This window comes from Hyperolius riggenbachi, chromosome 2 (genome assembly GCF_040937935.1).
Source record: "Hyperolius riggenbachi isolate aHypRig1 chromosome 2, aHypRig1.pri, whole genome shotgun sequence".
Classification (NCBI taxonomy): domain Eukaryota; kingdom Metazoa; phylum Chordata; class Amphibia; order Anura; family Hyperoliidae; genus Hyperolius; species Hyperolius riggenbachi.
The window spans coordinates 83,597,393-83,614,549 of NC_090647.1; the positions used below are offsets into that span (position 1 = coordinate 83,597,393).

The 17,157-nt window shown below is 45.5% G+C and overlaps 2 protein-coding genes across 2 annotated transcripts in view; one reads left to right on the forward strand and one right to left on the reverse strand.

The window, feature by feature from the left end:
* Positions 1–17,157, forward strand: part of RPL21 (ribosomal protein L21) — a 500,216-nt gene that overhangs the window by 427,039 nt on the left and 56,020 nt on the right. The gene's annotated exons all lie outside the window — the stretch shown is intronic.
* Positions 10,867–17,157, reverse strand: part of MTIF3 (mitochondrial translational initiation factor 3) — a 30,350-nt gene continuing 24,059 nt past the window's right edge. Inside the window, exon 5 of the mRNA XM_068265008.1 lies at positions 10,867–11,116. Within this exon, the coding sequence (XP_068121109.1) occupies positions 10,901–11,116 (216 nt within the window). The 3' untranslated portion in view covers positions 10,867–10,900. The remainder of the gene's footprint in view (positions 11,117–17,157) is intronic.

Genomic DNA, 17,157 nt, shown 5'->3' on the forward strand with positions numbered 1-17,157 from the left:
GGATAGTCAAGGCAGGCAAAAGTCATAACAGATAATCACAATCAAACTAGTACTTTAGCTATCAACAGAATCTAGCTAAGTGTAGGATTACAGCTCCAGCTGGTCCCGGCACACTTGCGGATCTGACTACGGATCTGGGTGCTCCCACATATGTGATCGCACGCCAGACAAAGAGCAAGTGAACAACCAGCAGTATATATACTCTAGGACCTTTCCAGGACCTCCCTAATTGCTGGTCCAATGAGAGCAGTGGAATTTGTCAGCTGACCCAGCTGGTCAGCCGACTCCCTTCTAACTGCTATTTAAACTCTGCCTCTGTGCTCGCGCGCGTGTAAGTCTGAATCTTGGTGGACTATCAGTCCCAGCCACACCAATACTGTCATGCAATGTATCTAGTGCGGGGGCCGCCTCTGATGCGGATTCCGCCGTTACCAATGCGGATTCCGCCGTTACCAATGCGGATTCCGCCGCACTGCCTATGCGGCATGCGGCGTTTTTTCCGCGTTGTGACGCCATGCTGGACGCGGAAACGGCCGCCTCACCTCGAGAGACAGCGGCCTTTCCGCGTTTCCTTATAGTACCCCCCCCGAGGAGTGGACTCCGGACAACTCCCACCAGGTTTCTCGGGGTGTAAGGCATGAAACTCCCTCACCAACTCATCCGCATGCATACGATTCCCAGGTACCCATTGCCTCTCCTCGATGCCATACCCTTTCCAATGTACGAGGTACTGTACCGAGTTTTGTACCTTGCGAGCATCTAATATTTTTTCCACTTCATATTCGGGTTGGGTATCTACCAACACGGGAGGAGGAGGAGTAGGACCCACCTGGACTGCAGGTTTAAGAAGGGACACGTGGAAGGACTTCACCCCCCGCATGCTGGTGGGAAGGTCAATGGTATATGTAACATTGTTAATCTTTTTGGTCACGGAAAATGGGCTCACAAACCTGGGACCCAGTTTGGCAGATGGCTGCTTCAGGGTCAAGTGACGTGTGGACACCCAGACTAGATCCCCTGGCTGAAACTTCCATTCCACGGACCGTCTCTTATCTGCTTGACCCTTCTGACTCTGGAACGCCTTCTGCAAATTCCCCTTAACAATTCCCCAATTGTCCCTGAGTGACCTCTGCCAATCCTCCAGTGCAGGAAATGGGGACGAGACAACTGGAAAAGGGGAGAATTTGGGTGACCTCCCTGTTACAATCTGGAATGGGGAAAACCCAGACGAGGAATTCTTTAAATTATTTTGGGCGAATTCCGCGAAGGGCAAAAATTTCACCCAGTCACTTTGTGCCTCCGCAACGTAACATCTCAGGAATTGCTCCAGAGATTGGTTAATGCGTTCTGTCTGCCCATTCGTCTGTGGGTGGTAGCCTGACGAGAACGACAATTTCATGCCCATTTGGTGACAAAATGCCCTACAGAATCCAGACACAAACTGGACTCCCCTATCAGACACAATGTCTTCCGGAATGCCATGCAGCCGGAAGACGTGAATGATAAACAATTCGGCCAATTCTTGAGCCGAGGGGAGTCCTTTCAGGGGCACAAAATGGGCCATCTTGCTAAACCGGTCGACTACCACCCAAAAAACAGACATGCCTTCAGACCTGGGCAATTCCCCCACAAAATCCATGGACAGGTGGGTCCATGGCTCACTCGGGGTGGGCAAAGGCTGCAACCTTCCTAGAGGTGCCAGCCGGGAGGGTTTACTCCTGGCACATACCGCACACTCCTTAACAAACTCCTTGCAATCTGTTGCCAAGGAAGGCCACCAAGCACACCTGGCAATCAGATCCTGCGTTCTGGCCGCTCCAGGATGACCAGCATTCTTGTGGGTGTGAAAGAGTTGCAGAACTTGTAACTGGAATGGCAGTGGGATAAACAAGACCCCTTCGGGTTTCCCCTCAGGAACATCCCGCTGAAAGGGACCCAAAATCTCTGTCCAATCCTCCCAAGTCTCCGTGGCGGCTAACACCAGTTTCTGCGGGATGATGGATTCAGGAGCGGGGGGCTGTGCTGTCTCAGGTTCAAAACACCTGGAGAGGGCATCTGCTTAGACGTTTTTGCTGCCTGGAGTGTACGTGATTATGAACCTGAACCTCGTAAAAAATAAGGACCACCGGGCCTGACGGGGACTCAGCCTCTTAGCCCCCTCGATGTATTCCAAGTTCTTGTGGTCAGTGTAAACAGTGATCGTGTGCTCTGCCCCCTCTAACCAGTGGCGCCACTCCTCAAATGCCAACTTAATAGCCAGAAGTTCCCGGTTGCCTATATCATAATTTTTTTCTGCAGGTGAAAACCTGCGGGAAAAATAAGCACATGGGTGTAATCTGCCCTGCAACCCAGACCGTTGAGACAGCACCGCCCCCACCCCAACTTCTGAGGCATCAACCTCCACAATGAAGGGAAAGGACGTGTCAACATGCCTCAAAATTGGTGCTGAGCAAAATAATTTTTTCAATAGAGCAAATGCCGCCACGGCTTCAGGAGACCAGTGGTTGGTATCCGCCCCTTTTTTCGTGAGACTGGTAAGGGGGGCAACTAACGTGGAGTATCCCTTAATGAACCTCCTGTAATAGTTCGCAAACCCTAAAAATCTCTGCAGGGCCTTCAACCCCACTGGCTGTGGCCACTCCAACACGGCTGTGACCTTGGCAGGATCCATTGAGAGGCCCGAGGTGGAAATTACGTATCCCAGAAACGTGACCGTGGTCACTTCAAATATACACTTTTCCACCTTAGCGTAGAGCCTATTCTGTCTTAATTTGTTTAGGACAAATTTCACGTGGACCCTGTGGTCGGAGAGGTTATTGGAGTAAATGAGTATATCATCGAGGTATACCAGTACGAATTTACCCAATACCTCCCGGAATATCTCATTGATTAGTTCCTGGAAGACGGCTGGCGCATTGCACAACCCAAAGGGCATCACTAAGTACTCGTAATGCCCGTCGGGTGTGTTAAAGGCCGTCTTACATTCATCGCCCCTTCTAATGCGGATTAGGTTGTATGCCCCCCCCCTCAGATCTAACTTAGAAAAGATCTTAGCAGTAGTGACCTGCGTGAATAAGTCGTCTATCAATGGTAACGGATAGCGATTCTTCACCGTGATTTTATTGAGACCTCGGTAATCGATACAAGGTCGAAGACCCCCGTCTTTCTTCTTAACGAAAAAGAAACCGGCCCCAGCAGGTGACCGAGAGGGCCGAATAAACCCCTTGGCCAAGTTGTCACGAATGTATTCCTGCATAGCCAACTTCTCGGGACCGGACAAGTTATACAGGTGACCCCTAGGGGGCATACAACCAGTACGGAGATCAATGGGGCAATCGAACGGGCGATGAGGAGGTAATTGATCAGCAGACTTGGGACAAAAAACATCAGAAAAATCAGAATATACCTCGGGAACACCCTCCACGTAAACCTTGGTCTGACCCAATGTCACCTTCCCCAGACACTGCTGATGACAATGATCGGACCATCTGGTTACCTGGCCCGTAGCCCAGTCGATTTGTGGAGAGTGGGCTTGTAACCAAGGCATGCCTAGGATAATAGTGGAGGTTGACATATGTAAAACGAAAAACTGTAGTTGTTCCCCATGCAGTACCCCTATCGTGACCTTCACCTGCGGAGTCTGTGACAGGGGACAATCCCGTTGCAGAGGGGAATCGTCTACTGCCGTGACCTGAATGGGGGGACTTACTGGAGTGAGAGGAATACCCAACTCCTGAGCAAATTCAAGGTTCATAAAATTGGTCGCTGAGCCGGAATCAATAAAAGCCTCAGTGGCTACAGACTTATTATCCCATGTAATAGTACAGGGGAGAAGTAACTTCTTCTCTTTTTGGGGTGAGAATGATGTGCCTAGGGTGTCACCCCCCACTACTCCTAGGCAGACCCGTTTCCTGACTTGTTAGGGCAGTTTCGCACCATATGCCCTGCTTCTGCACAATACAGGCACAGTTGTTCTGTTATTCTCCGCCTACGTTCCACCTGGGTCAGTTTAGATCGACCAATTTGCATTGGTTCGGGTGGAGGTAAGGCCGGAGAGGGTGACACAGGCGGAGATGCCGTTACTGAGGGTGTAGCAGAAGGTGCCACATACGAAGTCACCCTGACCCGGTGACTGCCCCTAGTCTGCCTCTGATGACGTAGTCGACGATCGACTCGGATGGCCGATGATATGGCCTCATCGACTGTCTTGGGCTCGGGTAAGGTTAACATCAAGTCAGAGACCTCCTCCGACAACCCAGACAGAAAATAATCCATCAAAGCAAAATTGTCAAATCTGGTGGTAACAGACCACCTACGAAATTCTGCCGCGTAATCCTCGACTGACCCTCTGCCTTGCCGCAAAAGTTTGAGCTTCCGCTCAGAAGTTGCCGCAAGATCAGGGTCGTCGTATATCACGGCCATAGCCTTAAAAAATTCCTCTACTGAGGTCAGAGCTTTATCTGTGGGAGACAGGTTGTATGCCCAGGATTGGGAATCCCCAGTTAACAGTGTTTTAATAAAAATGACCCGTTGGGTCTCAGTCCCCGAGGAAGTATGACAACACTCTACTCCTGAAATTCCGGAAGTCAGACTTGTGGCCGGAAAATTTATCAGGTACAGGCATACGTATGTCATCACTAGGAGGGGATCGCACTGAATCAACTGACGTCTGGAGGGTTCGCACGGAGCCTGAAAGGGCGTCAATCAAGGCTTTTTGCTGGCCCAGTGCTTGATGGAGGCTATCCACCGAAGTGGCAAGCACACCCAGACGATCAGTGTTTGCGTCCATTTTGTATTTTGGTCTGGCGTTCTGTAACGATCGGTGAAGCACAGAGAGGATCTGATTACCAGTGATCTGCAGAATCACTGGGAATACAGATGTATACCAGATTATACGTGATCTGCAGTATCACTGATAATCCGATATACTAGCTAACCTCTGTTCACCTGAGTGGAGTGTAGTGTTTGGTGTAACAGTAACACTTTGAGGACTGGCCTCAGTGCAGAAAGGAGTACTGCACAGATTCCTTCCGCAGACCTGAGCTCTCCAAGACGGGAGGAGTCAGACTGACAGTAGGAAGGACAGACTGAAAGTAACCTTCAGGAGGAAGGATCACTAACAGAGCGAGGAACCGCCTCTAACAGTAAGGTCGGTTCTCGAGGTCAGATAAGCCAGGTCGTACACACACGGACAGATAAAGTACAAGATCAGAAGGCAAAGGCGGAGTCAAAGTACAAGCAGGGTTCAGCAACTGGGTATCAGAAATATCGGGGTACAAAATCAGAGTTCAGGAGGATAGTCAAGGCAGGCAAAAGTCATAACAGATAATCACAATCAAACTAGTACTTTAGCTATCAACAGAATCTAGCTAAGTGTAGGATTACAGCTCCAGCTGGTCCCGGCACACTTGCGGATCTGACTACAGATCTGGGTGCTCCCACATATGTGATCGCACGCCAGACAAAGAGCAAGTGAACAACCAGCAGTATATATACTCTAGGACCTTTCCAGGACCTCCCTAATTGCTGGTCCAATGAGAGCAGTGGAATTTGTCAGCTGACCCAGCTGGTCAGCCGACTCCCTTCTAACTGCTATTTAAACTCTGCCTCTGTGCTCGCGCGCGTGTAAGTCTGAATCTTGGTGGACTATCAGTCCCAGCCACACCAGTACTGTCATGCAATGTATCTAGTGCAGGGGCCGCCTCTGATGCGGATTCCGCCGTTACCAATGCGGATTCCGCCGTTACCAATGCGGATTCCGCCGCACTGCCTATGCGGCATGCGGCGTTTTTTCCGCGTTGTGACGCCATGCTGGACGCGGAAACGGCCGCCTCACCTCGAGAGACAGCGGCCTTTCCGCGTTTCCTTATAAATGGGTATATATTTGTTTTTTGTTAAGTTGCCTAATAATTATGCACAGTAATAGTCACCTGCACACACAAATATCTCCCTAAAATAGCTAAAACTAAAAACAAACTAAAAACTACTTTCAAAAATATTCAGCTTTGATATTAATGAGTTTTTTGGGTTCATTGAGAACATGGTTGTTGTTCAATAATACAATTATTCCTCAAAAATACAACTTGCCTAATAATTCTGCACTCCCTGTATATCTTATTCCTCCTCTATAAATACCTAGATCTATATGTATCCCTTCAAATCTTAAAATTTAAAACACATTCAAATAAGAAGTGCATTTCTTCCAGAGTAAAATGAGCCATAGATTACTTTTCTCCTATGTTGCTGTCACTTACAGTAGGCAGTAGAAATCTGACATTACCAACAGGTTTTGGGCTAGTCCATCTCAACATAGGGGATTCTCAGCTTTTTTCAACTTTTATTCTTTATAAAGACATTCCCTGAAAAAGATTTCTACAAAGATGCTGGCCAGCCTCCCAGCTCGCTGCACACTTTTTTGGCAGTTGGACATAGCAACTGCCATTCACTAAGTGCTTTTAAAAAATAAAGAAAACCATGAGAACCGCCCATGAGAAGATGGGCTAGTTCAAAATCTGTCAGTAATGTCAGATTTCTACTACTTACTGTAAGTGACAGCAACATAAGAGAAAATACATCTATGGCTCATTTCACTCTGAAAGAAACGATTTTCACAACAGAGATCCTTTAAGTACTTCAATGCCAAGTATGTCTGTCCCCATTCCTCTTCCAGGCTTGCTATTCTCTCTACACCTGTCACCTACAGTATACCCATGCCAGACATGCCGGCCCCTCCAGCTTTATTTTCTCTCATCGTACCTGCCCCTCCACCCCTACCAGCTCTGTACAGATACCCTCCCCTCCAAACACACACACACTTCCATCATGTTTGGTTAGGGTTATGTGTTTGCGCTCATTTGTGCTGCAAAAAATGAAATTTTGCTGCCTTCCTTTTCAAGCTAATAGCACATTTTTTCCTAGACAATAACATCAGTTAGTGCCCATATAATAGCCTATGGATATGGAACTGGTGTGGTTGGATTAAACTTTTCTGAACTTTTGACCTTTATAAAAACTTAAATATCTCAGAAACTATATTAGAATTAATGATTTTTGCACCACTGATGGGCACAAACACACAGACAGCACTATTAACCATGCCGGTTTCATGTCCAGAGGCTGTTGTACAAGGGCTGGGTGATGTTACTGTCTTGGAAAAATGTGCTATTATCATCAAAACAAAAGCAACACAGATCATCATAGGTGCAGCATGAGGAGGGGGGGGGGGGCAGCTTCACTTATACCTCCTATTACTCTGCCAGGCATGCCAGCCCCTCCACTTCCATCTCCTATCCCTGTGCCAGGTAAGCCAACCCCTCCACTTCTATCTCCTAATCCTCTGCCAGGCATGCCAATCCCTCCACTTCCTTCTCCTTTTTCTCTGCCAGGCATGCCAGTCCCTCCACTTCTATCTTCTATTCCTCTGCCAGTCCCTTCACTTCTATTTCATATTCCTCTGCACTGCATGCCAGTCCCTCCACTTCTATCTTCTATTCCTCTGCCAGTCCCTTCACTTCTATTTCATATTCCTCTGCCATGCATGCCAGTCCCTCCACTTCTATCTCCTATTTCTCTGCCAGGCATGCCAGTCCCTCCACTTCTATCTCCTATTCCCCTGCCATGCATGCCAGTCCCTCCACTTCTATCTCCTATTCCTTCCTATCATTGCTGAACTAGTTAACCTTAACTTTATCACCGGAGTTAAGCAGAAACATATCTAAAGCTTGCCATACAGTACAGACATCAATTTTGATCACCTAAATGGGCCCCACCAGCCAGCCTTGTGTTCCCATTTCGCCTCCCCCCTAAATATTTCAAGCTGGAGCCGCCTCTGTTTATAGATTAACTAACTGCTCACTTTCCCAACTGCCACATACAGAGTTTGAAGATGTGTCATGAAACAGCTGTGATTTTCAACACTCTTCCCCAAACCCTGCACTTTCTTGTATGCCTGTGATAGACAATTATGTGAGTGTTTTTTACATTGTTTTTTTGTTTTCAGTAATTACTTTATTTTTAATGCATTTCATAGGGAAATACTAGAAAAAAATACACAATTTCTCAAATTCCATCCCCTATAGTTTTTAAATAATCAATGCTACTATAAATAAAACCCACATATTTTATTTGCCAGTTAGTCCTGGCTATCACAACATTTAAAATATGTTCCTAGTACAATGTATGGCAACAACTATTTGGAAATAAAGGTGTCTTTTTTTTTGTATTTGGTCCCTAAATACAAGTCCTCTTTTGCTAACATAACAGTAATACAGTACAGTATATAACATTGATATATATAAAAAAAGCTGAGTCCCTTAGGGGGGGAGGGGCATGTTAGAAGAGATTCATTTTATTAATTTTTAACTAAAATTTGCCCTTATTGTATTTTTACTATTTCGCCACTTGATAATTATGTCTTTGGAAACTTCATTTGAAGTCCGAGGGATGTAAATAGTCATCTTCAGCTACAGCTACAGGCTCCCGCACAGGTACTCATCACCGCCCGTTAGTGGGGAGATAAATGAATGTGAACACAGTTACGATTCATTAATGTAAGTCCCTGTGTCAATGATCGCAGGCATCGATGAAATGCCTGCGTCGTATCTCCTGAAGTAAAATGTCCACGCATTACTTCCTAATTATGTATTTATAGTACGCGAATAGGAAATAATGCGTGAGGACATCTTGTGGCCAAATACTAGTTACACTTAAATACACATTTATTTTATTAAAAATACCCAGTTACATTAAAATTAACTCTTTCCCACACTCTCCTATAGTACCCCCCAAAAATGTTTGCACAACAGTTACCTTAGGGACTGAACTTTTTTTTTCATATGTATGTCAAGAGGGTATATTACTGTTAATTTTTAAATGGACTTGTAGTTAGAGATGGACGAAAAACTGCACCTTTATTTCCAAATAAAATATTGGCACCATACATTGTACTAGGGAAATATTTTAAACTTTGCAATAACCGGGACAAATTGGCAAATAAAAGGTGTAGCTTTTATCCACAGTAGAACATTTTATTTTAAAACGATAATGGATGAATACATTTTTTTTGTTATTCCCATTAAAATGCATTTTGAATAAAATAATTCTTAGCATAATGTACCACCCAAAGAAAGTCTAATTGGTGACAAAAAAACCCAAGATATACTGTAGATTATTTTGTTGTGATTAAGTTATTGGTAAACGAAAGGAAAGATCGCTGAAAGGTGAAAATTGCTCTGGTCCTAAAGGGGAAAAATCCCTCAGTGGTCAATGGACCTAACTGTATATTTTTATACAGAATTGTACATCATGTGCATCTTATCAGAGGAATGACAGAGGGATTTGGTTCCCCAAAAACCAGAAGAGACAGTTACCATTGTTCAGCTGTGTTGAACCTGTAGGGAAGAACCCAAAGGGTAGTTATTTAGTAAGTGCCTGTTTCCACTGAGTACGAATTCACAATGCAAGGTCTCGCCTTAAAAATTAAACCAATGAATGTCAATGGAGTAATTTGCATAGAATGCAAATCTTCGCATCCAGGTGTGATACAGAAGAAATATGGACTGCATGCACCACACATCCATTTCCCATGTCATTAGAACCTGAGCCCACTGACGCAGTTGTGTCCGCTTTTCAGTTACACATCAATGTTATGCTGGGAATACACGGTTCGTTTCTGGCGCTCGATTCTTCTCTCGATTGTTTTTGCCGCTCGATTCTGCAGTCAATTCTCTTATCTCCCGCCCGTTTTTCTTATCTTTTTCCATTCACTTCTATCAGAAATCGATCGGCGAAAGGGAGATCAGACATGTCGTAAATTATCTATCGAACCATCACCTCATATAACGAACCGTGTATTCCCAGCATTACAGATTCTGAAAAGCAGACAGAAGTGAACACAACTGCATTAGTGGGCTCAGGTCCTTATTATGGATTTATAAAGCCTCAACCATGTAAGTATTTGTTAGACGCATCCGAAAATTCACATACGGGAAAAGAAAAAATGTATGCGAAATGTAATATGCTAGTGGAAATAGACCCTAAAATGGAAAAGATCCTATAAAATAAAATGCAAGTGTCCCTGCGTCATCAACTGAATGGTTGTGTGTCCCTGACTTTTTTGTACTGAGCATGTGCGCAGCCAGGGCAGTTAGGACACAAGGCCGGACCTGACAGTTTGCTGTCTGTGGTTCACAGAGGTTCTCATTGCATTGTGGGAAATAACACCTTTTTCCAATTGCCAAGCAAGCAACTCCCTGTGTGCATATACTTAAGACAGTGGTGGAAACCGAGCATGCAGGACGCGTATGTGCGCGCATTGCGGGGGGGGGGATGTTTAGCGGTTGTGACCTAGCGCCCGTTTTACTAGTAATAATAATTTGAATTTTATGCAAATTTTGTTAATTTCATGCAAATACAGGTAGTCCCCGACTTACGAAAGCCAGACTTACGAATGAGTCGCCGATACGAACGGCATGAATGCTCTGTTTCCATGGGAACAAGTAAAAAAAAAAATCAGATTGGACTTTTTGTATTTGTAGTTTTTGAGAAAATCGATTAAAAAAAATTCAAAGAAAAAATGGCTTTTAAACTTGTATAAGCAGGTACAGAGGGCAGATGTGACACAGAGGAGGACACTGGAAACATGAGGGCACAGGGGAGGTACAGGGGACAGAGATAGCACAATGTTCCGACTTAAGAACAGATTCAGGTTAAGAACGAACCTACAGTCCCTATCTCGTTCCTTAACCTGGGACTACCTGTATATGCAGCTAGGTATTGGCTGCATAAATGTAACAAAATGACAGTACTGTGAATGTTGTATTGGTCAATCATTGCAGTGTTATGTATAATGTAAACAAGAACACATAATGAAAATAATGTAGGTCTTTAATAATGATAGAAATCATGGATTGGTTGGGGCTGTGTCCGGGTTCTCTTCCACATTAGTCTCCTGTGCTGCAGTTGGCTCTTTCTGAGTGTTTTTCTTCTGTTTCTGCAGCTCTTTGGCTGAGAGTGGACGAAGGACACACACAATAGCCCGGCCATCTTTTCTTTCACGCGGAATTGATAAGTAGGTAGCGTAATCCGCCACTGAGTTCAGCAATTGCTGCAGCAAATCCTAGAACACAGAAAACAGAGGTCAGAAATATTTTGCAAATTAGATTTTACATGATGATTTCAGGAAGGGATCTCGCTTTTGCACAATTTGCATGCGTTTTTACATAACGCAAAAACTCACTTGCCCACACAGCTACTGTGTTTCCTCTAAAATTAAGACATCCCCTGAGAATAAGCCCTAGCAGGTATTCCTAGCATGCTTGAAATATAAGACATCCCCGAGTGTAAGCCCTAACAGCAGCCCACATGACACCAGCAAGTCACGCTCAATACAAAGCCTGGGTACAGGAGAGCAGCAGTATAATGTGAGTTCTACAGTCCTGTATATGTGTCAGGCAATTTCTGTTTTTGTTGGAGCCAGCCCTCATGATCTGCCATGATAAGCATCAGCAGCACTTCACCTCTTCACAGGACTCACAGCTTATCCTATCATAGCTCTGGGGAGTCTGACAGAGTTCTCTGCCTGCAAGAAATAGACTCTTACCCATGATCAGCAGAAGCAATGTGAGAGCCAATATCTGCAAACCACAAGCTCTGTGTATGCTGCTTGTGTTTCAGCATAGCATGCAGTATATACATTTTGTATAGGAAAACTACTAGTGTTTCCCCAAAAAATAAGACCTCCTCTCAAAATAAGCCCTAGCACATCTTTTGGAGCAAAAATTAATATAAGACAGTGTCTTATTTTCGGGGGAAACACGGGTATGTTATCCTATGCACCTCACCCCAGCTGTTCAGTATATGCATTTTCTGTTTTAAGGTACTTCCACACTATGCATGTTGCTTTGCTAAAGGATTGCAACAGAGCCAAAAAGTCCCATCGCTCATTAAATGTGCAGTGTGATTATACAGTGAAGCATACAATACAGTGAAAGTATGCTTCTCTACCACTGTGCACGCAAACCTTGTCCGCCGCACCACACCCAATGTTATAGTACCATAGAAAGATCTTTGCATTGTGTTGGGATGCAATATTGTCAGTTGTGACGGAACACAACTGATTCAGTGTGAAAGGACTCTCAGGCCATGTTCACATTGTGGTATAACATGTTGCAGTATGGCAACACATTGCAGACAGTACGTTACCGCTGAATGTGAACGATAGCAGGTACAGTGATGCATATTTTTCATTTACTGTATGCATCACTGTATGTGATGCAACACGGCTGTTACGTGCGGTACGACTTTTTCCTTCCGTTGCATTCTTGTTATACAGGGGACACAATGCAACCTCCCACTGTGAACATGTGCCAACAGATTTTGAATACTATGAACAGGTCATGTAGGTAATGCTTGATACACACAATGCAATTTTCGCATTAGACTGATCGTTCAATAATTTCCAGCACGTCCAATCTGCTTCCTATCGAGAAAGAACCGATTTTGTGCAGTTCTGATCTCAAAAACAACTCCTCTCTCAAAACGACCAATCAGAATTAAAATCGCTATTCACAATCGCTGGCAAAAAACGTACACTTTTTACAATCGCTACTCATGAAATCGTTTACAAAACGCTAATTCAAAACACCAGCGATTGCCATTTGCGACTTGTAGTGGGTTCCAGACTTAGCGGAAGACCATAAATATGTGTCACATCCCAGACAGATTATAAAAAAAAGAAAATGTGAATGCGGTTTAAAAAAAAAAAAGGCATCAAATAGATTGCAAGAGGCATCATTCTCTTCTGTAAGATGATGTTTATTTTCTGGCTTCCTTCTGCAATCAGACCCCTCTTCATAGTATCAGCTGAATTGTTTTGCCTGACATTTTTCATAATAGCCGTATTAGCAGCTGACAACAATTGAGGAGATCATGGGCTGAGCTCAGCGTTAAAGCTGTGAGCGTATCAATGTGCATCTATAATTGACAAAGCTACTTAAGAGCTGTCAGTCATGCATCAGGCAGATTCTACATAAGCACATACACTAAATCTGCATAAAGCCAATCATTTCATGTGGCAGCCAATCAAATCCACAGTGTCCTCAGATTGGGAGGTGAGAGCTTTTAGTAGCCTAATATTTCTTGGCAGCAGTTTTTGAGAAGAGATGCCAAAATGTACTTTGCATGGCAATGAAATAAAATCCCTTGTTACGTTAGGAGCGCTTCCAAAAAATTCTATAAGTCGAAAAATATCAGAATGAGTAAATTCTACTCTAGTTGTTCCTTGGTGCTGCAGCAGTTAATACCACCTCTATATAACACCAACATCTTCTGAAGTGACGTACAGAGTAAGGAGATGGTCTAGTTTAGGGGAGCTAGCAGAAAACTTTATTGGGAACAGTTGTTCAATTACAGCACCCTCTACAGCACAAAGTGTTGTGATTGGCCGAATCTCGTGGGCGTAGTTTACTACAACCTATCTGAAGCAGTTCAAGATGGTGCTGTCCATCCAATCACGTTAGTGGAATTTCCCAATGTGGTTTTCTGCTGGGTTCCCTAAATTAGACTATTGCCCAGAGTAACGGTGGCCATATACTTATCAATTTTTTCCATCGATAACCTAGAAATCAATGCCGCAAACAATTCCTGATCGACCAATTTCCATCCAAAATCAGTTATACAGGATTGAACATTTGATCGATTGGTGGTGGATCGGTGGCGTTTGATAAAGCTACTTTCACCTGTCCATGGCACGGTTCGGGTTACTTCTCTGCCTGATGGCTGCTTCTTCCTGTCTTCACATCCATGTCCCTTGGCGCCTGTGTGACATAATGCAGAGGCCAAATACTAGAGGTCTCTAGTGGTTACAGTGCCCCTAGTGTCCGTCATCTGCATTACATCACACATGCACCCAGGACAGATGAGGGTCCACTACCAGGAAATCTATTGAAAATCTGTGTGTAGTGTTTGTGGAGGAAATCGAGCAGCTAGATCCCTCTCAGATCAGATAAAGATTGGACAGGGGTAATATCGACCATAAAGGATACCAGATGCAAAAGCATCTAGTAAAAACTAAATTTGTACAGGGTAGGGGGCCATAATCAAATAATCACCGCGCCTCCCATTCCCCGCTCTCTTCTCCGGTCCGTCCCGTTGTCTTGGGCGACTCCAAACCCGGACATATCGCATCGTGCATGCGCAGTATGTCCGTTCTGCTCCCCTGTGGCCGTGTACTGATGTCACAGGACAGGAGCGCGCATGCTCCCCCTGCATCTCCAATCAGTGCTCACGCCGGGTCGCAGGAGTGCTCCTGTCCTATGACGTCACTACGCGGCCACAGAGGAGCAGAACGCATGCGCCACACAGTATGTCTGGGTTTGGAATCGCCAAAGTCACCCAGGACAACGGGACGGACCAGAGAAGAGCGGTGGGGGATGGAGGGGAATGAGAGCCGACGTTTTTGATTATGCCCCCCCTACCCAGTACAGGTTTAGTTTTTACCAGATGCTTTCGGTATCCTTTAAAGCGGAACTGAAATGTTAAAAAACAATGACTTACCTGGAGCTCCCTGCAGCCTCCCTGTCCCACGCTATCTCTGAACGATTCTCAGTATCTCAGTCTTCGAAGTTGACCCTGGCCGCACGCATCCTAGTTACCGTTTCACCTCATATTGCGCAGGAAGCTCCCGGCGAGTGAAACGGGAACAAGGATGCGCATGGCCAGGGTCGACTTCTAAGATGGAGAAACTGAAAGTGACCCGCGGTGTGGGAACAGAGAATCGTTCAGAGACGGCGCAGGACAGGGAGGCTGCACGTCACGTGGCATCATCATTACCGTAAAACTCACACTGTGACAGTGAAGCATACTTTTCATTTACTGTTATTTATTGGATTTATATAGTGCCAACATATTACACAGCGCTGTACAATACCTAAGATTACAGACAATGATAACAGGGGTGACCAACAACCTAATACACAATAAGCAATAAGATACACAACACAATACAGGCAGTAATATAATGCCAAATCATACACTGGAGTGGTAGTGCTAATAATACAAGTTCACATATGGGTAGGGTGCACAATCAAGTATGATACACAAGTAGAGAGGGCCTTGCTGAAGGCTTACGATCTAAAGGGAGGGGGGGTGGTGACACGAAAGGAGGGGGGCTTCATCGAGAGGTTCTCGGCAGAGAGAGTAAAGGCAGCGACAGGGTGAGTTTCGAGGGCGTTTTTGTAGGTGCTGAAGGAGGGGGCAAGTCTGATGGGTAGCGGGAGAGAGTTCCACCGGATGAGGGCAGCTCTAGTGAAGTCCTGTATTCATGCATGAGAGTGTGAGATGTGTGGGGTGGTTAGGAGGAGGTTGTTGGAGGAGTGAAGGCGACGGCCAGGTGTGTATCTGCTGACCAGGTCAGAGATGCAGGTCGGACAGGACTTGTGCATAGATATGTATGTATGTATGTATGTATGTATGTATGTATGTATGTATAAAAACATGTAGCGCCACTTTCCCGTTCCAATGCAATCCTGCTCTTACAGAAGCTCCCACTGTGAACCCAGCCTAAGTCATTACTCTGCGCTTATGTTGGAAAGGAAAAAAGAAACCTGCTCAGTATTTGCTGATGACTGTTGAAAAAAATCGTTAGAATGACATATTCCTGGCTGCTTCTTGTTTCCCTTTCCCAATACTCATTTGTCTGGACTGTTTATCATACCTGTGCAGTTCACAAGCTGTGCAGACAAGCGATGAGTAATTCAGTGGCAGAGAGCAGTATTTGATCAGTTTGGTTGAATACTGCTATGGGTAGCCAGGGCTGGAATAGGGGATCTGTGAGAGGAAGGGGAAAGCTCTATAGGACCCAGAGCCTTCCCTCTCCTTAGGTAAGTATCTGGTTTATTTTGTTTTTATACAGGTTCCCAATGACTTTAAAGAGAGTCTGAAGCGTAAAAAAATTGCTCTTTTTTCATTGCAGTCGTCTTCAGCAATAATGCCAGAGCTGAAATGCCGCATCCCCGCGGCACAACGAAGTCTTAATCACCCCGAAATCCCCGGGGCAAGATTTGGGGCTCCTTCCGGGTAGAGGCAGAGCTTTGTGCAGTACCGTCCCTCTCAGTCTTCTTTCACTGAGAGGGGCGGGGAGAGGCGGAGATTGACGTGACTGGAGGCAAAGCTACAGCACAAGGCTCCGCCTCCCCGGGCAGCAAAATATACAAGCTGGAAAGTAATGGATATTTTTACGCCGGGATTTGGGGGGGGGGGGGATAAAACCTTGTTGTGCCGCGGGGATGCGACGTTTCAGCTCTGGCATTAATGCTGAAGAGAACTGCAATGTAAAAATGTTTTTTTACACTTCAGACTCTCTAAGTAGAAATACATAACACAGTAGAATCCCTATTATCCTGCACAGGCATGGATTGCCTGATACTGGATATGTGTTCTTGCCAGTTGCTTGAGAAGTCAAGCAACCAGCCCTTAAATAACACTAACCTCCCCCCTGTAGACAAAAGGCAGACTGGTGAGCAGCAGAAGCGACTTACCAAACTGGGCGCCGTCTGCTAAACTTCCTGCAGCTCCCAGTGGCTTTCCTGTGTCCCCCATGTACGGCTCCCCGAAGCATGCATGTGACCCGATGCAGGTCAGGTGACATGCCAGGACCCGTATATGGATGCAGGAAAGCCACTGGAAGCTGCAGGAAGTGTAGACGATGGCGGCCAGAGGCGCGATACTGCGTGTAAATGGATATACACCGCCCATCATATTGGCGCAGGCATTCGGTTCACCCTGCTGCCGTACAAATTCTGGGTGGCGTTACTAATCCCTCTCTGAGTCGCAGCAACTCGGAGGGAGCAGTAATTTAACCCTGAATTACCCTTGGGCTGCTATAGACATAACATTATGTCTACGGCGGCGCACAGGTCAGGTACAGTGCGAACTAGAGCGAACGCCGAAATTACTTGCTTCGGATTCTGCTGTGTACCATTGTGAAAAATACGAAAGTCCCGCCAGCATTCTCAGGGCTGGATTTCTGAAAAGGCCACAAAGGCCCGGGCCTTGGGCAGCTGCAACCCTAAAGGGTCACCTGGTCATGAAAAAATAACATGAATGGAGAGGCTGAAAATTGGGAGTAACATATGAAAAGGGGAAACTGATGCTCAAGGG